Source organism: Rhodnius prolixus, unplaced genomic scaffold (genome assembly GCF_049639745.1).
Source record: "Rhodnius prolixus isolate KJV_2025 unplaced genomic scaffold, Rpr scaffold_4, whole genome shotgun sequence".
Classification (NCBI taxonomy): domain Eukaryota; kingdom Metazoa; phylum Arthropoda; class Insecta; order Hemiptera; family Reduviidae; genus Rhodnius; species Rhodnius prolixus.
In genome coordinates this window covers 20,141,147-20,165,841 of record NW_027411614.1, presented here as the reverse complement: position 1 = coordinate 20,165,841, position 24,695 = coordinate 20,141,147, and the positions used below count along the sequence as shown (strand labels likewise).

Genomic DNA, 24,695 nt, shown 5'->3' with positions numbered 1-24,695 from the left:
CATGATTAATGTGGCAACGTTTAAATTTTCGTACATATTTGTTTGATGAGAGCAGTAAATACTGTGCTTAGATTGCGTTTCAAAATAATTGATTATAGTTAAATAACGATTCTTTCATCCATTATGCAATCGATAAAACATTCTAATTTGCACAAGTGTAATTATTTTTTATTCTTATATCTTTTATTTATTTACAGAGTCACATTTAGATTACCTTCCTGTAATGTAAATGTTCGCATATTTAGGCTGTAGATCTCAGGAAAAGCTGAAAACACTCTCATTACAGTAGTATAAAAGGAACTAATTTTAATTTTAAAAATAGATTGCGTTTCAAAATAATTGATTATAGTTAAATAACGATTCTTTCATCCATTATGCAATCGATAAAACATTCTAATTTGCACAAGTGTAATTATTTTTTATTCTTATATCTTTTATTTATTTACAGAGTCACATTTAGATTACCTTACCCTTCATAAGTACTAGAATTTTAAGTAATTTTGTGTGGGACATTAGTTTTAAGGGGCAGTAAAAAAGTTACTTATTTTTAGAGAACTGTATAGAAAGTGATTCATCGTACCTTATCCATCTCTTAGTATTCCAGTCACACGCTACTTTGAGAATAAGTCAATAATAACCCTAATTCTCTATATATTATATTTATTTATAAGTTCGAACTGTTTAAATAAATTATTACAGCTTGCAAATTTAAATGTGAATTTTTATCCTCTTTTAATTTGGACGAATTAGAACATTCTTTGTTTTTATAATAAGTGTTTATAATAAATGTATATATATTTAAATTTCTCACCTTTAATCTCTGCAGAGTTACTGCAGGTATTATAAACCTTGACATGTAAAAAATAAATGGATTTCTGACAGTTTTTATCATATTTGCACTTTGCGATGGTGTAGTAAATGAAATATCTAAATAAATGAAAGTAGCGTTAGTTTATTTATGAATTTAATTACTCGTAAATTTCAAATAATACAACAGTCTGAATGTCAATCAAATTGATATTTGTACAACCTTTCGAGTAAGGCAGTTAAATTTGTGTGCATTATTTTAAAAGTTTTTTTTTATTAATGACAACTTGAGTTACTTGTAAACAGTTAGTAAATATACTGGATGTTGATAAAATAACTTTTAGATTTCCTTCTATCGCACCATATCTAGTCATCACTTCTCTTCAGCATTTTATATTAGTGAAGCATTTGCAATGACTTCGTTTTTCCACCTTATTTTAAAAATAATTTTAATTTTTAACAAACAGTTGGTAAATCTTTTGAAAATACTTCATTTTCTTTGAGTTTTCTAATTAATTTATTTTTCGTAATTTTTTACAGCTACTGAAATAAGATGCAAGGAGGAATCAAAAGGTGGACTCAAATTCGACGTTATAATCGCCGATCCTGCTGCCACTCCACCAAAAAGGCCGGCATCCCCACCAACCAAAACATCAGCTGAAGAAATTGAGGAAAAATTGAAAGCAGCTGAAGAAAGGAGACTTGTAAGTTTTGTTTAAACTTTTTCGTAGCATAAAGTAATTTTAAAAAATGGACGAACAATAGTTCTTTTAAAATTTAGCCGTATATGGAAAAAGGAAAATACTGAGAAGAGAAATTATAAAAAATAAATCAAATTTGCGGGAAATTTCCTTCGAACGGATATTATTCAGTAAAATAAAGTTGTTTTTTTAAGTTAGTATTATTAAATGCAATTCTACGATAACAAAAATGATCACATGTAAATCCTGTGTAACGGCGACGTAATTTATTTTAATTACTAGTTGGTTGGTTTGTTAAGATACAACACAATTGCAAGATCTCTTTAAGCTATTAAATAAAACAAATTCAGTTATTAATAACTGAGTAATTACTTTACAGTTTGTAAGGCTCTGCGAGGTTCTCGGTGGCTAATATTAAAGAAGTCGTGAAAGCCGGGATGTGAGACCGCTAATAATATGTCCTAGTAGATTGACTAGGAAAACTGTCTGTCAGACCGAGTTAGTTGCAATAGATTTGTGCTGCAGTGATTTTTTAAACTGACTTTAATGGCAATCAAGATCTGAAATTCTAACAGCGTGAAACTGCCCTTAAAAAACGCTTTCATAGTAAAAACCAAATCTGCTGCTTCTTTTCTTCATTAATTTGCGGTTCAAACTGAATTTTAGTGCCAAGAGTTATAAATAATATACTTATAATCCCTAAAAACAGATTATGCTAAAACTTTTGCAATTATGTATTTGTAAAAAAGGTTATTTGACTGTTATTAATTGATGGAATACTGCTCAATGGTTAACAAAATTTTTATTTGTGTACACTATCATGAAATATTAAACTTCATTTTCAAATGTTAATTTTTCATTTTGTTTGTTTACAGTCACTAGAAGCCAATAAAATGGCAAAATTTGCAGCTAAACTTTCGAAGATTGAAGAAGCATCAAAGAAGAAAGATGAACAGAATTCAGTCTTCATAAACCAGACCAAAGAAGCTTTAGAACAGAAGATGGAAACTCATATTGAAAAACGTGAGGCCTATTTAACTGATATTAAGGCCAAACTCAAGGATCATGTAAGAGTTTTATTTCTATTTATTAATCTGTTAAAAATAATATCCTTTATTTCTCAGATGAAAATTTTTTAACTTTTTCTAAGATCTAAGAATTTTCTTTATCATAGTATAGGTTAAAAGTTTAGGTCAGAATAATTTCAAAAATTTAATATCTGTAAAACAAAAAATATTTTGCTTTCGAAGCGTTACAATTGCAATGTGGCCCTAGAAAAACGGTGCTGTTTCATTTATTTGAGCCCGATTTCGGATTATTCAACTTTTGCATAACTTTAAAAATAGTTTTTAATTTAGAAATCAACGCTAAAACTGTAAAGAGGAAAGTAAGCCTAACTGTCTCAGTAAAAGACAGTACTATGACATTTCATTTGTACATAATATTATCTTGAATTTCAGTTGATGTAACTTATCAATATGAACAAATATTCCATTTGCACAGTAATTTAATAGTTTTATTATAGCCATTCCGAATCATTAATTCACTATTACTTTATAATATTTTTTTTTAATATCTAGCATATAACACATACTCACTTCTTTTTTTTTTAAGCACTTGCATGTTTCATTCTTAATTTCTTATTATTTGTGAAACCACATTAGTTGGAAGGTGTAGAGAAAAGTCGTCAGGTCTTCGAGCAGCAAACCCAGGAGGTCCGAAACGCTGTAGAAGAGAAATTAAAGACTGCTGCCGCACAACGCGACGAAAATATTAAGAAGATGTTGGAAAAATTGAAGGAACATGTAAGATTATTTATATCCATTTTTTGTTCGTATTATTTTGTTTTAAATATTTTTGTCTACATTTGATTTATTTTTTTTTCTATAGTTTTTTGTGAGCTGATAATTCCTAAAATCATTCATTTCTTTTTTAATTAAAAAAATCATTAATTTATTTTTAATTTCCATTTAATGTTATTTATCTCTTTAGTTTTTCTTTTTCTTCTCGTTTAAGAATTATTTGGTTTCATGGTTTTAAGTTTTGTTTCGTTTATTACATTTATTTTTTCCATAAAAATATTGTACTTTTTGTGCAATATAGAACGAAATCATCATGAGCTACTACGAACTGTAAGTATTCATTTTGGGAAATTTTAAGCGAAGTGAGAATTTCTGGTGTGAGCTCAAGTTAGTCTGAGTACTGTTAAATCTGGTCCTAGAATGTATAGATATATATTAAATAGAAGGCCCAGGTTATTGAGAATTGGTGATTTGTTACTATGTGATTTCCGCAAAGACGCTACAAGAAATTCTTTTGTCCTCTCTTTTCTTTATGGTTCCATCAAAGACTGCCTGTTTTTTTTTTTTTTTTTTATAATTCACCATAAAAGGATTCCGGACAGAAACCGGTTTGTAGCATAGAGCAGGAAAAGCAGAAATGTATTCTGCACCGAGAAAGAGGCATATAAAAAAGTCTAGTCAGTTCGCAGAACTATTTTGAACATTAGATTGTTAAATATTATTTTTTACTCTTGATCATTTCCAAATAAATAATTTTTTCCTCACTATTTATTCTCTAATAATGTTTGCTTGCTTGCTGTCAGCTTTCATATTTTGTATTTGTAAAATTTGAAATAGAATAACTTACAATATTTTGAGTTTTGATTTGATAGAATTTGATTGATATACTTATCTTTCCACTACTACGGCAGTAGCCTTATGAATAATCTACAAAGCAAGTCTTATTGTTATTGGTAGTTTAACAGTTCTTTTGTTGAATATTCTCCTTAATTCATTATTTGTGCTCTTATATTTTTCAATATTTTGAAAATTCGAACATCAGTGTTCAATTTGTATGGTAACCTAATTTAGCTAATAATATTTTTATTCTGTTCTTATTGTTAAGAAAGGTAAGCACGGTATGAAAAGCAAAACATTGTTGCAGGACGATGATTATAATATGTTTTAGTAATGTATTATTTTTGGAATACATTAAACTTGTTCTTTAGGAATACATATAATCAAAATAAATCACTTAAAGGTACCTTGTTAATAAATAGGAAAGGTACATAATTTTTAAATAATCTGCAATGCATGAACACTACATATATGTCTATAGATGAACACTATCACTATATGTAGGAAATTTTTTGAAGGAAAGAGATTAGTCAAAAGGTTTGTGCGTTGAAATCCCACTTGAAGCCACCGAGTTCAGTTACAGCTCACTGTACTTGATGTAGTGCATTCTTTTTTGAGCTAGAACTCAGTCCGAAGACGTCAGTGTACTGAAAAAGGCTCCTAGAACCAGAGATAGATGATGTTGACTCGCCTCAAACTAACTTAGTTGTGAACTATTTAAATTAAGAAAATGTTGCTAACTTGGATATGAATGTACTGCTCGCTTTAAACTACAGTTAGAAAAATTGTATAATTGCATTTTAGTTGAAATTTAAATTAAAAACCAATAATAAAAATTAGGAAGAACAAGTAAAAAAAGTACGAGCTGCATGGCAAGAGAAAGTAACAGCATTGGAAGCACAATTACAGAGTAAAATGGAATCAGCGGCCAACAGAAGGATACAAATGGAGAATGAACAACGCGAAAAATTGCGACAACTTGTGAGTATATTAAATTTCGTTTTATCTAATATTACTTGTACACAGAATGCTGGAAAAGGTGAGTGGAGTGGTCCAACAACATCACTGCAACCCCCGCTTATCCAAGGGCTTAGAGCACTTATCCTAGCTGAATGCTTACAAGAAAGCCCCAAAGCCGCCTTAGATATGCCTCTATAAAGCTCGCGGGTGCATTTCCAACCCCCAATTTGAGGATTTTCGCTCTTGAACTTCTCTCAGTGGAGCAAATTCATTGGCTACAGTCGCCTAGAGCCATTAAAATCAGGGTTGCGGTGCTTGGTTAGAAGACCCAGTGCATATCTTACTCTGCCAATTGGTCCTGATCAAGCAGTTCTTCCGTTAATTTTGGATAGGCTCCTCGAATGAACTTTTGCCTTTGGTCAGCAGTCTAGGTCTTAGTTTTACTGTGGATCTTGTGAAAGGTTTGCTTGAAACTTCTCGTGCCAATTTGTTCGTCTTTTCATTTCCACATTGTCGTGGCACGCTAATGAAGCGTATTGGAAAAAGGGAATAGTCTTGAAGATGGATTTAACTGCAGTTTGACTTTTTGATTAAATGGTATTCCGCAAGTGTGGCTAGAGTCTCCCTCATTCGCATATAATTTCGGCTTTTAACTGCAAACACAAGTCAACTGTTCTGAAATTCCTCCGGTGGAAACCATGCCACAGTGAAACATCATATGTTTTGTCTCAACTAGACCCATTTCTCTGTAGAATCTAAAAGCCACTATCCTTGGCTTTATCTGGATATAGAGGTGTAGTGTGACAGGTTGGGTAAGATTTCTGTCACCTCAGTAGGGAAAGACCCACGTGATGAAAGTCTCTGCGTGGAGCCGTGTTTTTATTTTTTCCAGGTCCCTCCTGCTATTGCTGCTAAAGCTTAGAGCGCAATTCCACCGATCTGTGAGATTCCGTGAGTAAATCCCCAGATTTCCAATTTTTTTTTTTCGTTCACAAGACAAGAATTAGCTTCATTTAATTTGTAAGTTCCTAGATTTTGTTCATGCATGTTTTCAATGTATTTGTTCCAGCACTTTGTGCTTGCTAATTATTGCTCACAAATTTTCTGCTTATGTTCATGCCTGTATATAGAATGACTTGAAACTAAATGAAATAAAGCAATCTTTGGAAACAATGGAAAAACAAAATGAAGAAAAAGTAAAAGAAATCCGTGAGAAATTAGATTCTGCCGGAACCAATCGTGAAAAGGAAATTGAGAAAAAACTGGAAATAGTTCGAAAAAACGTATGTATTTATTTAGCTGATTTGTAAATAGTTATTTTGTTTATGCTTGTTTTTGTAAATGTATTTGTTTATTAAAAACATCGTAAGTGTTTCTCAGGTAACTTGTGTTTAGATAATAAGGTATTGAATGATTTATATCTAATAGTCTAACAAAAGTGATACTATTATAGAATAATAATAATAACAATAATATTAATATTAATAATAAGAATATTAATATTAATATGAAGATGCGTAAAAATAACGTTTATCAGCTACGAACCCTTACTGGCTTAAAAATGTTTCTTTGTAATCGATTTTGTCATATGGATGAGAAAGCTAGCTGAAATACTCTTCCTTGAATGACACTCTTCCTATAGGATAAAAGGACACTATTGCCAGCCTACATTCATGAATTAAATCTTGGTTACTTTTTTGACACAAACAGATTTTAGAATCGTATCAATATTTTTGTAGATTTCTATTTTAGAAAAAAATAAAATCTATTATGTAACTCCAAGGTGCACACATCAGTCCGGGGGTATGTGGACTATGCACTTTGATAGCTAATGTTTTAAAGAGTGACTTAACAGGCGAGTAAAATTCGTTGATGAAGATGAAAATCAGTTGTGGTACCTCTTTGTTTTGACATTCTCTATTATGTGGAGTGTAAACAAAAACTCATTGTTTAAGAAGGTCATAATTATGAATCAGTTGAGAAAGGTTGTTATAACTTTTTTTTTAACTTTGTTTTCTTACTATCCCTTGCTAACTATTATATAGTATGTACAAATGACTATAAGAAAAATGCATATTTTCAGGAAAAGCGAGCTGAAATTGTTCGCCAGAACAAGGAGCGATTATCTCAAGTTGAACCAGAAATTACATCTTCAGCTTAACCTCTTCACCAGTTGAGTCAACAAAAATCCGTGTATTATAATTTTATTCGTTGAATTTCCTGCAAACAGATTCCTATCAACCTGGGGTGTTCGTAGCCTTGCCTGTTGCATTGTCGTGATTAATTATAATTTTAATTTTATTTTTGTAGTTTGTGTTTTTTTTATTAATTAATTAATTTAAGGCATTGACTAGCCTTTGGTAAACGTTTAAGAAGAAAATATATATTGATAAAATCCTGATGTTCCTCGAGACTGACGGTTTAAAAAAATACTTTCAGTTTATTGTCGGTAGACTTTTTGCATCTGCTAAAAACCCCTCACGTGAGATTTTGCACATTGTACATTTTAACACTGCCTATTTTTACACAACTATTATGATCTCAATGGGGCCACTGCCTAAAATGTTCGGGAAAATTAAACAACAAAAAATACAATATTTGTATCTGTACTGTCTTTAAAAAATGTCCACAAAAGTATAAACTTAATTTTTTTGAATAGCTTAATACTTTGTAGTGGTCCCTATAAAGGTTTTGTACGTAATTATACAAATAAAACAATTATGAAAACATTTTATTGGGATATTTATAATAAATTATATTTCTTATCTATACAAGTGAAGGTAGCACTTGATTCAAACTGCTCACGAAAATCACAATTTTACTTACTTATAAATGAACATTAAAATGGAAATATATTAAACAGATAAGAAATATAAAAGAAAATATAAGAAATATAAAGAAAAACATAAAATATACTGAATGCCAATTTCGATGTTCCCAAACTTTCAGTAAGAATGGAATTAGATGGACAACTTATGAGTAATTTAACTGTTTTTGGGATCATAATTTATGAATAGTTTTAGTTTTTGTTGAAATATTAACATTTACGCTTTTTGATGGCAGGGGAGTTTTCTGACGTAAAATCTATTTAAGGGACTAGTAGATAGTTAAAAGTTAATTACTCGTAATTGCAGGTTTATTATAAATTGCAGATATTTTGCTTAAAAATTAAAACTCAGTAAGGATGGGGAATATGTAAGGACCAAAATAAAAAATACAGTTTCCGAAACTATGTTTTAGTGGTTAAGAATATCAGAAAGAGTGATCTTTAGAATGTACTGTAACTTGTATATAATATTATAAAGTATCTCGTAGGTGTATCTGAAACAAGATTTTGCGTAAGGTTTTTGTTAAAAAAATTAAAAATGATAATCTTTAGATTTTTCAAATGAAAGTTTCACAGCTTAGTTAATCGTTATTATTGTTAATGAACCATCTAGTATGGTGGACTTTCTTCCATCGGGTACTTTTTAGTTACAATTAATCAACATTGCTCAGAACTCCTTTATATGTACCACTTGGCATTCATTGTATTTTATTGTGATAAGTTACGAAGTCATCACTAATTAAAAATAATTATTTAAATTAGTAATCCCAATTTAAAAATCTGTTATGTAACATGCAAAATGTTTCACATTTGTGATGTCATTTGATAAGGTTGTCGCCAATTTTGTACTTTATACATATCAGTTTATTTTAAATATATGTATTACAAGAAATATAACATTTTTTCAAGGCAGTTAAGTTATAAATATTTTTAAAACCAATAATAGCATTTGTTTGGAAAATTAAAAAAGTGGTCTGGTGGTTTGTAAGAACAAAAGAATAATGAAGTTTAAGTTACTGCCTTGCTACTATTTTGGTTTTTTTATTTTTGTAATAATAACGTTTTAAAGGAAATGCTTTAGCCTTTTTTAATAATGCCTTAATGTTTATATATTAAAAACAAATTGTAGCTTTATTATAGCCTTCTATTGTATATTTTTTTAATAAGTTTAGCTTTTTGCCTTTGATATTGCCTTATTCATTTTTGTATATTTAAAGAATTTTTTTTATTGAATTTAATAAATCTATAGAAATATAATTCCTTTTGAATTTTCTTCAATTGCAGATTTGTCAGTGTTTTCATTAAAAGTTGAAAAGGAAATATACTTTCAGTTCTTGTTTATTTGCTTTTTGATTATCCTTATTTTTTATTGCTTTATTTTTTATACAATTTTGTTCCAGAATAATTTTTACACTTTTTTTCTCGTTTTATTCATTTTATTAAGTTCCTCTGGGTGGTAAGAATAGTTATTTTTAAAAGAAACAGATTTTTGTAAGAATACATTTTCTCTTTTTGATAAATATTTGACAATAATCAATGATTGAGCACCAATAAATGAAGGGGATGAAAAAAGATATCCTTGCAAGTTTTTTAATAATCGCATTCATAGTAAACAAAATGAAAAACTTCCCAAATCAATAATAATTGCTTATCAAAACTGCTTATTTGAGAGAATTACTGACTAATAATTATATATACATATATGTTCTAGATAAAAAGTATTTTAAGATTTTAATGTACTGATATACTGCCTTTAGTATATACATAAAAATAAAAAAAAGCTGCCTAAAGTAATAAAATGCATCTAAAATTGATTGCAATTTTTCATTAATAAAACACCCATTTCTTATAGCCTCTTCATGAATGTTTAAATTCTTTTACTTTAATGCAAATGTTTCAGAAAAAAATAAAATCTTTAGTTACATCAAGAGTTGTTTGAATTTCTACATGTAGGATTGTTCTTTTTTAATTCAAGACGTTAAACATCTGAGTCGATTGGCGTAGGAGCCTTTTTTAGTGTACTGAACTCCGGACAGAGAGGTGTAAAAGGCTTCTAGAAAGACAAAATGTAAGGGCAGTCACTGGACCCCGCTGTTGAATCTCCGAGTGAGTTTCTGTGCTTAAATCACTAAGCGATTCATTCTCTTGTTAAAAAAATTATTTTTTTTTCAAAACTATTGATAGCCCAGTCATTTTGAAGAATAATAAGCGGATTCTTAGGCAAAGTAAGGGGCAAAATTAACTCAAACAGATTTGCTGTTAGAAGGGATGTATAGAAAGAAGGTTGCTGTCTGCTGTGGAAGACCTCGTTTAAAGGTTTAATTTTTCATACGCTCCAAGTTTTTCATAGTGCTTAGCGTGTATGTGGAGCTCATTTATCATGTTATTCTCAGTTTTTAAATTCAAATGTAATTTTTTAAAAAATTATAATAATACTTATTTCGTTCGGAGATTATTTTGAAATAAAAACATATTTGCCTGCGTAATTTATGGTTTTTTGGAGTTAGTTCTTATTTTTCCTAGACATTAAAAACTGTATTACATTTTAAAATTGTTGACCTTACAACGGTTTTTGGGCTTTTTAGTTCGCCCGAATTCCAAACACCCAAAATCGTACTAACACAAAGATGTAATAAATATAAGGTGAGGGTGAAGGTCTAATACTTTTAATAAGGTGAGGGTGAAGGTGTATTACATTAGATTCTTTTTTAAACAAAACTGGGTCTAGATATTTGAAAATTACTTAAAAATACTTTAAAGTCCTGACCTATAAGAAAAACAAAACAGAGTTCAAAATAATAAGGAATGTTTTCCTTATTAGGGAACTTCAACAAGAACAGACATACAAATGTTTATAGTTTTCTTTTACTTCTCTCGGACTAATTACTGTTTACTGAGATCTCTTAAAACCTATCATATCTCATATAAAGTTAATAATATTTTTATAAGAAACCTTTTGTTGGTAAAGGCGTTCAGTTTATTAAAGCCTTCAAAATGTTATAGAGTTTGGTATATCAAAATTTATTATAACTCAGCTGAACCAGTTTTGGTATTAATCGGTTATCCTCTTGTCTAATCTTAAATATTAAAGATCTTATTTTATTAATGGTGTGTGTTCATTATGTGTGTAATGTGTGTTACACTTATTTGTTCAAATCCATACTTTGGTCTCAGAATAAATCTAGAAATTTGAAGTGTCCCAAATACTGGTTCATTGTTGTTAACAATCATTTTTTCAATTTTGAGGTTTATAATTGCTGCATACTACTACTTTGATTGTGTCCTAACAGAGTCCGTTCAGAGAAATTAAAAGTTAATTTTTAAATTTCTTTAATGAAGAAAGGAATTAATTGTCTTCTTATTTTTTTTAAAATGTATCAGTTCCCAAATTAAAGTTGTTGATGCAATGGCGATTCCTATTGTGTAAATAATAAAAACTCCTTTTACATGAGAAAGTTTCATTGTAGTAGGTTCATTTGATGCAGCTCGAGAAGTTTGGCTTAAAGCCATTTGCTTTCTGAAAATAACATTATCAAAGTCGAAATACATTTCTTCCAAAATTTAAAAAAAGAAAAGAAAAGAATACCTGAAAGTAAGAAATCTTCTAGAAACTTCTCCTCCCCAAAAAAGAAGAATTCCGGAATCCAATAGCTGGAGCATCAAACGATTCAATTTCTCACCGTAGGGAGATGCTATAACAAATTGAACTTAATTCATCCTCTTATAAGAGAATAAATTGTATTAAATAAATATTGCATTTTGCTTTGGATTTTACAAATAATTAAATTTGGAACAAAAGTGTTAGTCTGCAGTAGCGTTTACAATAACTGTTTAAAAAATGTAAATAATTTAGAAGAAATTATAAATAAGCGATGGTGCTTTTTTTTAAATGCTTCGGTCAAATTGAGATCTAAGGAACTGGGCGTAAATGACTTTGAGAGGGTGTTCTGGTTTTGTCAAAATTATTATCCTAGTGTCAAGCTGGACTCAAATACGAGTTCTCCGCGTAGAGTTCTAGTATCAGGTTTATTGTTGTAATGATAGCGTAACAGAAAGAATGCCACCATATATTTGGTAACTAAACTTACAGTTAGATATTTTGTGAATCTTTATACAGCTTTCCCAATTGAATAGGTTTGGCAGTGCAGTCTTTGTCACCAAACCTTTCCTTGAAGGGTGTATCAAAATTATTTGAACTATTTTTTATGGAAAATTTAAAGCGGTTTTGGAGATGATAATAATAATGTATAATGTAATAAAATATATTTTTAGAAACAATATCTTCAATTGAAGCTTTTATAGTAAAATTATTTTTATTACAGGAAGTTAAAGTGGCGTTGGGTACTCATCCCCAAAAGTGCATTTCTTTATAATGCAGGCACTTTTCAGAAACCCAAGTTTTCCGAAATGTGTAATAAAATTTCAATGAGAAGGAGGTTATTGTTTTACTAGATTTTATTAACTTTATAAAAGTTCTTTGCATCATTAATAGCATTTTTCTAATACCTCAGTTATGCCAACCAATGTCATCAGATAAAGTTGATTATAATGATTCAACCAAGTTTAAATTCGAAGTGGTCAACTAGTTTAAAGATGGTACTGTCCGCTTAAAGATAAATATTTCATAAAATCGCTCTATTCAACACCACAAACGATTTATGTTCTTCAGTCATTGTTTTTTTCTCCTTATTCCTGACGGTTGGCATCTTATAAAATGTTTAAATTAAAAATAAACTGTTCAAAAAACAAAAAAGTAGATAAATATAATATACCTTTTTGAAATACCATGATGATTGGAGTGTAAAATATTCCTTCTTCCATAACTTGTAACTTGGAAACCACTTCATCGGTTATATGAGTTTGTTCAGTAAAATATCCTAAAAAGTTTTAGTTCTATAAACAGTATTTTAGAATAACAAGATAACATTGGTAGCAAACTTGAATAGTTTTGATCTATAGTTCAACTTCAAAGTTAAACGAATATTTCTTTTTTTTTTTTAAACTTTAAAGTAACACACACTCTCACAATCTGTTCGTAGGGTATTTTCTTTTTCTAGGATTTTTTTTTACAGTTTTCTGGAACGAAAGAACACAATCCTCCAGCATTGCATCAAAAAAGCCTTGGACCTTTGACCTCAGATATTTATGCACTTCATATGCAGAAAATATCGATATTACTGATTTTTATCTATAATAGATAGTGTAGATAAAACTATTCGCTCTGAAGAAAACTGTTGCAGTTATTAATTGAAGGAATTGATAGAATTACTATTTCTTGGATTTTATTTATTACAAATTTTAGGGAAAGATTAGGTAGACTACTTTTAGGAAACAACAACATAGTTCTCAGACATTTTTTTCCTAGGAGCTTTTGTAGTTCACTGAAGTTTAAGAAAATGTCTTAGGAGTTAACAAGCATGTTGTTAAGCCGCGTACCATCCTTTCTCGGCGGTACCGTTTGACAGTTCTCCATCTCGCCTTTTTCTATTGCTCTCTCTCTCTCTCCTTATTCCAATTCTCGTCGTACGCGTTATTTTTTCGTTAATCTTTCCTTTGTTGTCGCCGCCAAATCTTATTTTTCTGCTATTTTGTGGTTTTGTTTATTTCTCAGTTCCCATGGTTTCAACCTTCCCCTTCTCTATTCTCTCTTAACCGTGGGGTTTTTTCCGTCTGCTGTAGTTCAGTACTAGTGATGGGCAGAACGAGTCCGCGTTTGGAGTCGTTGGATTTGAATCAGTTCCAGGGTTGGAATCGATTCCAACAACTCGTTCACTGATTCCAGTCTGTACTTACCCTATGCATTTGTACAAATGTCACGCATTGTAATTAAATAAATAATTAAAAGTTAGCTTTTCCAGTTAATAACAAAACTATATTTCTTTAACACACATTAAGTAGTTCCCTAATTCCCAATTGATCTGATAAATATAAAATTAACAACGTAACCAAATATTAACAAAAATAGGCTAGTCAAATATAAAAATTAAAGCAACTGCAGTTTTGTCGTTATCTAGCTTGACCACCGGAGTTAACTTGATTCAAGAAGAAAAACGCAAATGGGTAGGAAATTATTCCCATAAAAAAAAATTATAACCCTTCAAACAAAATGATAATTACTCATAAAGAAAGAAATATTTATTTACTATGAATTAATATCAAGCTTTTAAAATATCTTATTATTTTACAAAAAGAAAAAGCTGTGTGCCAAATCTTTAACTTAGCGGCTGGACGCTCTTTCTCTTATCTTCATTGGCGAAAGTTAAATCGTGTACATGTCATGACGACGATCAAAGTAATACTGAGCTAAAAAATAGTATTACCTAACTGCTTTACTTACTGCTGTATCCCTCCCACTCTATCACCTATTTCACAAACATTCGTCGATTGGAAGTAGGTTTTAGTTAAATATTTGTTTCATTTGAAAACAAAAAACATTATAACGCTTTCTCAAGATGTTTTTAAGTTTTAAAAATTTGTTTTTGTCCATTACTCTTGTAAAATACGAAGAATTTTAAATAAAATATAATATACAAACACAAATGATCTAGAATGCAGGTGGAGTCAGTCGGCGTTGTCATGGTGATGGAACCGTTTAACGACTCCGGTTCCAGCTCCAGCATTTTCTATTGGCTAGATTCAGTGAACGAAAAAATGGAACGAGTCCGGTTTCAAAAGGATTTAAATCACTCCGGATTTGACTCCACCAATTCCAGTGGATTTAACCAATGAAATTGCTGGTGTTGGGCCGGAGTCGTTAAACGGTTCCATCACCATGACAACGCCGACTGACTCCACCTGCACTCTAGATCATTCTGTGTTTGTATATTATATTTTATTCGAAATTCTTCGTATATTATAAGAGTAATGGACAAAAACAAATTTTTAAAAATTAAAAACATCTTGAGAAAGCGTTATAATGTTTTTTGTTTTCAAATGAAACGAATATTAAACTACAACCCATTTCCAATCGACGAATGTTTGTGAAGTAGGTGATAGAGTGGGAGGGATACAGCAGTAAGTAAACCAGTAAGGTAATACTATTTTTTAGCTCAGTATTACTTTGATCGTCGTAATAACATGTACACGATTTAACTTTCGCCAATGAAGATAAGAGAAAGAGCGTCCAGCCGCTAAGTTAAAGATTAAGCACACAGCATTTTCTATATGTAAAATAAAATATTAAATAATAAGTAAAGTAACTACAGCATTGCTTTTTAATTAACGAGATGGGTGTGCCTGGTGTTTCTTTGCAAGGTTCGCTATATTGGGTACGAAATTATTTTTCCTTCGACTCCCTGTCTTAGATCGACCCCTACTTTTGTTTAGAAATTAACAAAATAATAAAATGAATATTATTTTAGAATCGATATTCTAAAAAAACCTTGGAACTTATTTTATTCTTCAAGCATCAGTATTTAAGCTCGCCAGATTTTGTATTTTGGTGTGGATTCCTCTTACAAGTTGGAATGTGTCAGTGAACTTCTACATAGTAGCCTTAAGTGAGTTTTATTTTAGTGTAAACGACTACAGTATTAATTATTTTCATTTTAATTTGCCTCAATTTTTTGGGGCGGGGCGGAATCACTTTTTTTTAAAATAGGGATTTGAATCAACTCGTTCCACCATCGGACTCGTTCCAGTGGAACGAGTCCGCTCTAATAGCCCATCACTATTCAGTACGCCTTTGACACTGATCAAGATAGTTTGTATGTGCCTCTGTACCTGCTTTACAACGCATCTAGTGCGCTTCCGCCGTTCTGCATATTGCCCCGCTCAACAGCACTGTTCTGCCAGCCAGCTCCAGCTGTTCGCTTCAAGTACTGGTCCCGCACTTCCGCTTCAACACATCATCACCGGCCGCTTCTCGCACTTCTGGGCTCTATACCGGCTCCGCCTTCCCTTGTACCGCTAGCCATCTTCGCTTCCTAGAAACCTTCTACGGATTACTTCTGGTCTGTTTCCGCCTATTTGACCCTTACTTCCCCCTCCGCATCTCTGTGCTGAAACCACACGCACACACACTCAATACACATTCAAACAAGCACACCCCTTTCCTCCGTTTTCTTCCTTTGCATTCCCTCAACTGCATCATCTTCATCATCAAGCTGAGACTGAATTACCTTCATCTACATTACCTCAAAGGTAAGTGCATCCTTACCCTTCTCTTTTCTATATTTCTTCTAAGTATTTCATCTATCTTATTTGCGTTACTTTGTCGCGGTGTCAACTCGGGCACTCATCGATTCTTAACCTGCGTTTACGCTCGCTTTCCTCTCTGCATCTGGGTGTAAGCCTCACGCGCTTACACATGTATTAAAATGATATATATGAGATAAGAGCAATTGTGCTTCACAATTTCCTGTATCAAAAATAAATGGTTTAAAAATATTTAAAGAGATATATTCTCACTGCAAAGGAAGATCAATTTGTTAGGAACTTTGTAAATACGCACCAGATGAAATACTCTCAATAGCAACAGCAAACTTTCCAGTAGGTGCTATCTCTATCAATCTTTGTTCATTCGTTACCTTAAAAAAATATTTCAAGTTGAAACTATGAAAGCTAAAATAATTATTCGTGAATTGTTGGACCTATTATATCTCAGAATTTCGTTCAAAACTTTTTATGGATAATTTAATTATTTTTATGACTTTTATTTTAATACAATCTCCTTTTAAAAATTGTTGGGATTCAGTTCAAGAAGTCAGCACTAAGATTCGGCCTTTAGACGGTCATATTTAAGACCCCTACAAATTCTATATTATAAAACATATTTATATATTCGCTACTTACTTCAAAATTCTTAACTACCGTCTGCATGTCTAGATCTTCGGCATCCTTAACAGGTAGGACCCATACTTCATCATCTGCTACCCAGTGCAGACCACTTGCAGCTAGTTCATGAACATTGCTTATGGGCTTTGTGAACCTGCAGGCAAATGGATCGCATTAAAAAACAGTATACTCATTTTAAAGAATACTTAATTACTAGTCTGACATTTCAATATTTGCTTAGAAAAATTGATTAGATTCAAATAATTAATAAAAGTCGATCGTCTAAGTGATTCTAGAGAAACTATTTACTTTCAACCTGCATACTAATTGATGAAAGCATATATAAATTAAATTCTATATTTATATATATAATACATAATTTATGTCCATTTATAATTCATCTATATTAAATGAATAAATACGTATAATCATTTTGAGAACAAAACTTCATATCGCATACTTAATTAACTAGCGTTTTGAGATAATTCTTTTCACGACGTTAGTTAATTAGAGAGTTTTGTACATAGAAGTCAATTTTTAAAGAATTTTTTTTTTTTATAACTTTGATTTTAAATTAATGGGTAAACCATAACCAAATGTGACTGCCGGTTGTGAGCTATCTTTTTGCCAGCTGTTGAATCCCCGCTGATACCATTCCAGAATTACCAGAACTGCACAATTTTTGCACACTAGTAACAATTTTGTAATGGAAGTACCATTACTTATTAATTTCTGAAATAAATGGTATTTGGACAGAGCTAGATCGGCACCGTGGCATGGATGTAAAGGAAGTCCAGAAAAATTGGGAATTTAACTACGCAAAAAATAATTTCACTAGAATATCATAACGTTTGCAGGCGAGAGAATTTTAAAGATTTCCAACAGTTTGTTTTCAATTTCCTAAAACTAGAGGTTCCGATACTACTGCTTAGATTCTAATGATCAGCCAGGAGTAACTGACTTATGTTATACACCCTGACCCCTTACAATGCTTTGATATTTGGAAATCATTTAATAATTACAATTTAAAAACACTAACTGTGGAACGGTAAGGTATGAAGATAGTTCTGCAGAATAACAAGTAGTAAGTATGAGGAAGAGAAACTGAAACGAAGTAATTAAATGTCGCATTGGTGTTCCAGTTATCAGAGTCGAAGTCTGTTGTAAAACTGAAGTTCCAATACTTCGCAGAATTGAATCCGAAACGTTAATGTATTCACCTCGCTTTAGAACTTCTTCCGCAAAACCTGAAAATATAGCGTTGATATAATTAATATTCATTTCTTCACTAAGAGAAAGAAATGCATCGTATGAGTTATAGAAAGATCCCTGGCATTTACAATTAGAATTTGGAATCAAATGAAACTCAAATGGAGCAAAGAAAATGCTGTATTTGGAAAATGTGGTTAGTTTTATTCAGTTTTTCACTCCTCCGATTCATTTTTTTCATGGAAAGAAAGCCCTTTAAGAGGGCGTTAAGTTTGAGATAGTGAGCCTATTAAGCTTGATAGCGTAACTTTATTAACACAAACACAAAATTATATTTAAAAAATGATTATATTTACGAGTAAATTTAATAGTAGCAGCAGTTATCAAGTGCAGAAACAGTGCATTAGCTACTAATGAAAGTACAAAGGCTCCCCACATTGTTAGTCCAAACGGCTGGAATGGCACCTTCCAGCCACTTAATGGTTTTGGTCCAGGAACCAAAACTGTAGCCGTAGAATATGTATAAGGTAAAGAGTAATCAAGGTAGCGGAAATATTGTATATAAGGTGCAACTGCTGCTGCTCCTATATCTGCCAATGATAAATATACGGCTCCAAACAGTCCTAAAAATAATGAAACACAAGTTAAAAATCTCTCAGTTATGAATTACTGTTGTAATTTCATTACTTTGAGGCCACCCTTGCCACTGAACCGAAGGCAACAATTGTGGACACGCGCATCCAGTACCTATAGGTGAGAGTAATATCCAGGAAAAAAATAAATAAAATAGCCAAAATAAAGTCACAGGAAAGAACACAAATAACAAAATTTTTATGTGAATGGTAATGTAAGAAGGACTATGCTTATCGTGCAAACACGACAAGTAAAATCTTGTTTCTTTCTTACACATTACTTGTGTAAGCAACCTTTAATTACAAAAAATCTTATGTATTAAATATAGATCTGATAGGAATACGTGAGACATATTTAAGATGACCATTAAATTAGGCGCAGTATTCCAAAAGGTTGATTACTAGCTGTTTGACACTAGTTCGGTACCTATGTACCATAGACGACTGAACATCGCCTTTATTTTGACTTCTATTCAAATGGTTAGTTCCATGGTAATTACGTAGCGTGAAATTTGACTTTCAATAATCAATTATAGCATCTCATGAAAGCTAAGGTATATATCGTCTTTGAATTTCTCAGTTGAATGAATTTTGTAGCGCTCAGTTGTGGGTAGTTTGTAAACGTAATACTTATCATTTGGATTCATCCAAATTTATTTTAAATTTATTATTGGCAAATTGTATTACTATAAACTATAAGTTTGACACATGCCATTAATTTAATTTTTACAAAAGTAAAAAACTAATTTGTTAGTTACCTTCTCCTTTTCCATCACCTTCAACAGTTCCCCAAAGATTTCCATCATTAGCAATTATAGTGATACTACAGTTGTATATTCTACAAAATTCTTTTACTACTCTTATTTCCGTACCGTCCAATGGATCAACGTTCGAATATGGCAAATAGGTGAATGTGGTCAAACGAATAGCTACAACATGAAAAGTAAGATGAAAAATATTTAAATTTGTAAAAGGTTTAAACTAACATTTCATTTTTTTTAATTAAATAATAAATGCCAATTCTCACATTTCTCCAAGAGGTAGTTTTGAAGAAGTACAAACGAATAATTGATTATTACTATTAAAAATACAAAATATAATTCATTTAATATACTTCAATTAATTAAATACTTCGTTTCACGTCCTCCAAGACGTTGAGAAGTGACAAGTGGTCAGTTATGGTTATGTCATAAGAATAGGGAATAAAGTTGAAAAAAGGACAACAAAAAAAGCACAGGCCAGACAAGAGGAGACCAAAAAGAAATGAATGGATTGCATTCGGTGGTATTTCGGCAGAGAGTCATGGGAGGAAGTTTTGGTAAAAGTGCAGATATTGGAAATTAATTCTTCAAGACCATGAGATGCAGTAAATGGTGCAAAAACTCGTAAATAAATAAAAATAATACTTTTTTCTGCAACCATGTAGGGAAGTTCTCATTACTCAATTAAAATCAGCTGTGTAATGCCCAACTTCCCACACTAGTGGGGGGAAATTCCCATTAGTGTCACTTTCCGCACAAGTGAGTGGAAAAACTTTATTGTGCTTCCTTGATATAAGAAGTTTTGTTATTAACATAAATATTTTCTGTAAAACTCTAATAAGCTTATTTAAATTTTTTTTATTTAAATAATTAAAAAACGAATATTAAAAAATAAAATAATTTTTTTTTTTTGGGCCTATGCCTGTGGCCATTAGCCAAAATAAAAATTGAAAGGACAGTTTTAAAACACTCCTCCATCAATAAAAGAAACAGCAGAAAATGTAATAAGTAATGTAAATACGTAAGTAATGTAAATAATTGTAATATAACAATAAATGTTTATAATAAATAAATTACTTTTTGTAGACTGTAAAAATGAAATTTTTAATTTTATTAGTTAATAAATGGTTGCAGAATAAATATAATATTTAACTCTAGTGTAAAGTATTTTCCTCACACTCGGCAATTTGCACTTGCACTCGCCTCGCTTCGCTCGCTCGTGCGTGCAAACCCTGCCTCGCGTGAGGAAAAGTACTACTTTCCACACTTGTTAAATAAATAACTATATGTCAGATCCTATAACTAACCGCATCCACCAAGGTTAGATGTTTTATCTGGGTACAGATTATTACCATCTTTAAAACCATTCGTAAAATTCCATCGTTCTATTTCTGCTACCCTACTGTCATTCGTAAGACAGCCGTTTGTTACATCAAGGATATTTGTATATAAAGTCACTGGCCACTCCGTATCATTCTCTGAAAGTAAAAGAGAAAAAGATAAATGATGTGAAAATTGCTATTAACGAATGAGAACTTCAACTAAAGACAACCTTGCTTAATTTCAGCTACGACTGCATCAAGAATAGCTGAAGCTGCTGTATGATTTAGTAAACTACCGATTTGAGACTGATGATTGACTGTAAAAAACATTATAGGTATATGACGATTATCAGTCAAATCTTTCGCTTTTTTCCAGATGTTTACAAAGCAAGACGGATCAGTAGTTGATATTATATAACTACAACAAAAAGTTTTATTTGTCATTAATAAATGTTCGCTGCTACTCAGTACTCCTTGCATAGCAGTTAATTAGGTCTTGTTGCTCTATTTTTGACTCTATTCAAAGGAATGGTATAATTGATTCTCATTAAAACTCACAATCTCAATCATGCGCGAGAAGTACTAAGTACATTGATATAGGAAGTACATTAAAAAAGCTGCGATTTGTAAAGTATTGGAACATGTTGTGGTCGATTTGAAAAAGAATATCGAGTCATTAATGATATCTTCCAACTGATTTAGTCGTTCATAAAGTTTGGTTTAGGAGCATATCTCCAAATTTTTAAAATTCTTAGATCAGGACTTGGGAATCGCATTTCAAGAAAGAAATAATAAATAATTCAAAATTATGATTTTTCCACCAAATTCTGTAATTAAAACTGATCATACCTAGGATTATTATTTCTTTTATTGAATGTGACAAATCTAACTAAACATTTTAAAAAATATATAAAAGAGATTGTAATATAAGAAAAATTGTTGCAAACTTGAAATCAAAAGTAAAATAATAGTTATGACTGAAGTGTACAAAATATATATTATGTGTGCTATTGTATGATATATGTGTGCTACCTAGTAGATTTTCATCGCGAACGTTTAAACAATTCAAGTTTATTACTAATAAAGAAACTCTCCTTGCAGTCCAGGAACAATTGGTTCCGAGTTTTGATCATAGTACTTCCTATAGTTCAAACTGTCATTAACGCAAACTGCAATATACTTCAAAAAAAACAATGGTTATTAGTATCGGTAGGTTTGCTACAAGAAGGAGAAACTATACACAATGAGTTTCCGCAGAAGAATCTTACAATTAATTCCGCTTCACTTCTGAAAAGTTTTCCGACATGTTCTAACTTTTTCAATTCTTAATTTACTTTTCAACTCTGCAAATATCACAATTAAGAGGTATTAATTCACAATTAAGAAAAAAAACTGAACTCCAAATAAAATGTCACTCGACTTTCTCTTTGATCAGTTCATGTTTAGACCACAAATGGTGTGTAAATTATTTCGGCTGCGGAAAAGATAATCAAAAATATTTAATGAGTAGTTGAACAAGGGCAGTATTCAATTACCTTGCTGCCGAATCTACATCCGAGATTATGTTGACATCCAAAAAAAGTGGCGCACGTTCTAGGATACGCGCCCGAGAATATCTAACTAAAGTTTTAGGTTATAAGTTTTTTAATAAGCTCATGAGCTTTTTTAAGTATTTGGTTTCAATCAGAATTTTGGATCATCACTACTTCCGTTTTAAAATGGCTTGAAAGTGCTGGATATTACCCTAAATTATCATTATTATCGGAAGGCAATCATGTTTTTAGGTGATATTTTGAAATATTTAGCAACCCTCCAATTATGGATTCAGTATTTTTTAATAAAAAGGATGTGGGTGTTTGTTTTTTTAATTGTGCATTTTGGGCATCCGATTAAGAAATGTTCCGGCAGATTAAGATTATCCGGCGGACCGATAAGGTGCTTCTCTTTCTGCTACCTCATGACTTGATCAATCTATTTGCATGTTTGGACCAATTATGTAATTGGCGACGGTGTAGGGAAGACTCCTATTTCAAACTTACAACCACTATTCAAAATAATTATTAGCTCTCAGATTTCAAGAAATTCAAAAAATTATTCAATCAGCAAAAGACTTATTTTTTTCAATTATTTATTTTATTCTGCTAAAGTAAAAAAGTAAATTAAGTTATTCTCAAGTTTATAACTTGTGACATGGAAGACCAAGAACACTTGTGTGCAACCAGATACAAGTGCTAAGCTACATATGTATGTATATATTTGTGAGATAATATTTATATAATTAGTAAGATAAATAATGAATAGTATCTCAACTATTACTGAATCATGTATTAAATTGTTTGTTTTTCAAATGAGACTGAAAAAAAACAGCTTTTTTTTAAAATTCTGAATCCACAGATACAGATGGGTAATACGAACTTTATTAGTAGTTTTGGCAACCGATTCTAATTACTTGTAAATCACTTTCAAGGATCTTCATCTATCATCATGGTGAATGAGTGGTTATGAAAACTGTCGTTTGCTGCAATAAATTAATTCTTTGTGTAGTCAACTAATTCTTGAGATAATAATATATAATGGGAAATTGTTGGGGTGCCATTGTGATTAGCAGTTGCCTGTAAAAACTAACAATTCATATTTAGAATACATGTGTTTGAAACACACTCATACTTATGCAATTGTTCATGAGCATTCCAGTTAGTGTGAAAATCTAGTAATTAACAGCCACAAAGTTTAATGTAGTCTTATGACTCTTACTGATCACAGTTAAGACGAAATGCAGCAATGAGACCTATATCCAAACCATTTGGACATTTACTTGTATCTAATCTCAACATGGAGTTCTTGAAATCCATGATTTCCAACAATCCATGGTCTGAAGCTAGAACAAGACAGCTGGCATTTTTCATATAATGATTAACTACATCCTGAAATAGTTTTTCTATAATGAGAGCACTTGAAGTAGACACCAGTTTTAAAAGCACAACAAGAAATACACTTGTTCCTTTCATGTTCCAGGTAGTAGGTTTAGTAGCATATTATCACTTTAGTGACGCTTCATAAAACAGAGAGAAAAAAAATAGTATGAATATTTTAAAAGATAACAGGTAAACAATTCTTTCAAGTTCAGTTAATTAATTTTTAATTTCTTTCACTGCTAAAAATGCAAACACATAGTGCCTACTCAAGATTATTCTTTCATGTGATATAAAGAAAATATTTGTAATTCTGTTTATTCAACATGGAAACAAAAAAATGTTTGTAAATTAGGAACTTAGTTTGTTTTCCTTTTAGCGAATGAAAAATAAATTTGCGAATGCTAATAAAAACAGTAAATATTGCTATTATTTGTACAGTAAACGCGTTTCTTTTATCTAAAACCATAAATTTATTCTTTGAAAATATTTTTTATTCAAGTTTCACTGTTAAATGTTGATTTTTTATTAATTTTAAGGCAGGAAATTTAATTAGCAAAAATGTTCTTGAAGTAATGACGTTAATCTGAGAAAATTAGGCCTTGTTTTATTTGTATGTTTCTTTAGAATAAGTAATCAAGAGTTACAGCATTATTACGTCTTAATCATTAGGGTACGTCGCTTAAATTCTCTTTTAAAGATGGAAGGCAAGAAGGCACACAAGTGTTGAAGAGCTTCACTATCCTGTCTTTCTATGTCTTACATAACCCTCTCCTTCATATATTATTTAGTATTAATTATAAAATAATTGACAACAATAGTTTTATCTAATCCAAAATTAATGATGGATATTGTTATTTTTTTTATTAATAAAGAAATAGTAATAAAAATACTACAACAAAAAGATGGTATAATAAAGTAAGTTGTGAATCTGGCGTGAACCCTCACTCTATTTTTGAACTAACCAATTTCCTTTCACTTCAATCTTACAGTAATTCTTAAAATATAGGAATTCTCTTATAACTAATAATGTTTACCATTTTTAATATAGCTGGAAGAGGAACAGCGCGCAAAAGTTTCTGGCTAAGATTTCTGAATGGATCTGTTATGTAGCAAGACATTAAGAGCCTTAAAACAAAAAAATAATAAA

At 30.9% G+C, this 24,695-nt stretch overlaps 2 protein-coding genes across 12 annotated transcripts in view; one reads left to right on the top strand and one right to left on the bottom strand.

Annotated features, from left to right (window-relative positions):
• stai (stathmin) overlaps window positions 1-9,748 on the top strand; it is a 52,982-nt gene extending 43,234 nt beyond the window's left edge. For 5 of the 9 annotated variants that reach the window (XM_074130442.1, XM_074130444.1, XM_074130443.1 and 2 more), the window contains 6 exons: window positions 1,348-1,511; window positions 2,384-2,575; window positions 3,173-3,313; window positions 4,988-5,128; window positions 6,238-6,390; window positions 7,191-9,748. In XM_074130442.1, the coding sequence (XP_073986543.1) occupies window positions 1,348-1,511; window positions 2,384-2,575; window positions 3,173-3,313; window positions 4,988-5,128; window positions 6,238-6,390; window positions 7,191-7,268 (869 nt within the window). In that variant the 3' untranslated portion in view covers window positions 7,269-9,748. The remainder of the gene's footprint in view (window positions 1-1,347; window positions 1,512-2,383; window positions 2,576-3,172; window positions 3,314-4,987; window positions 5,129-6,237; window positions 6,391-7,190) is intronic. The other 4 variants (XM_074130448.1, XM_074130451.1, XM_074130446.1 and 1 more) reach the window with 3 other exon arrangements.
• Window positions 9,324-23,669, bottom strand: LOC141455394 (glutamate receptor 2-like). 3 transcript variants are annotated; one of them, XM_074130428.1, is made up of 11 exons: window positions 23,388-23,669; window positions 20,864-21,051; window positions 20,619-20,789; window positions 19,309-19,479; window positions 18,275-18,541; window positions 17,749-17,956; window positions 16,728-16,863; window positions 16,387-16,462; window positions 12,707-12,811; window positions 11,521-11,626; window positions 9,324-11,451 (listed from the first exon to the last, which is right to left on the bottom strand). In XM_074130428.1, exons 1-11 carry the CDS (start codon window positions 23,639-23,641, stop codon window positions 11,265-11,267), a joined length of 1,869 nt encoding a protein of 622 aa, XP_073986529.1. In that variant the 5' UTR covers window positions 23,642-23,669; the 3' UTR covers window positions 9,324-11,264. The 3 variants fall into 3 exon arrangements, 2 of the variants coding, with proteins under 2 accessions (XP_073986529.1, XP_073986530.1); XR_012459242.1 differs by lacking the exon at window positions 9,324-11,451 and adding an exon at window positions 16,093-16,293 and having other exon boundaries at window positions 11,594-11,626; XM_074130429.1 differs by lacking the exons at window positions 9,324-11,451; window positions 11,521-11,626; window positions 12,707-12,811 and adding an exon at window positions 14,970-16,293.
• Between the last annotated feature and the right edge of the window lie 1,026 nt (window positions 23,670-24,695).

What these genes read in the sequence shown, in the direction of transcription:
- LOC141455394 (XM_074130428.1), bottom strand. Translation starts at nt 23,641, where the DNA reads ATGAAAGGAACAAGTGTATTTCTTGTTGTGCTTTTAAAACTGGTGTCT. An exon ending in AGGTGATGGAAAAGGAGAAG is followed by an intron (nt 18,542 to 19,308) that starts GTAACTAACAAA and finishes CATTATTTTTAG; the next exon opens with GACTGTTTGGAGCCGTATAT. An exon ending in TATTGAGAGTATTTCATCTG is followed by an intron (nt 12,812 to 16,386) that starts GTGCGTATTTAC and finishes AAAACTTTTTAG; the next exon opens with GATATTTTACTGAACAAACT.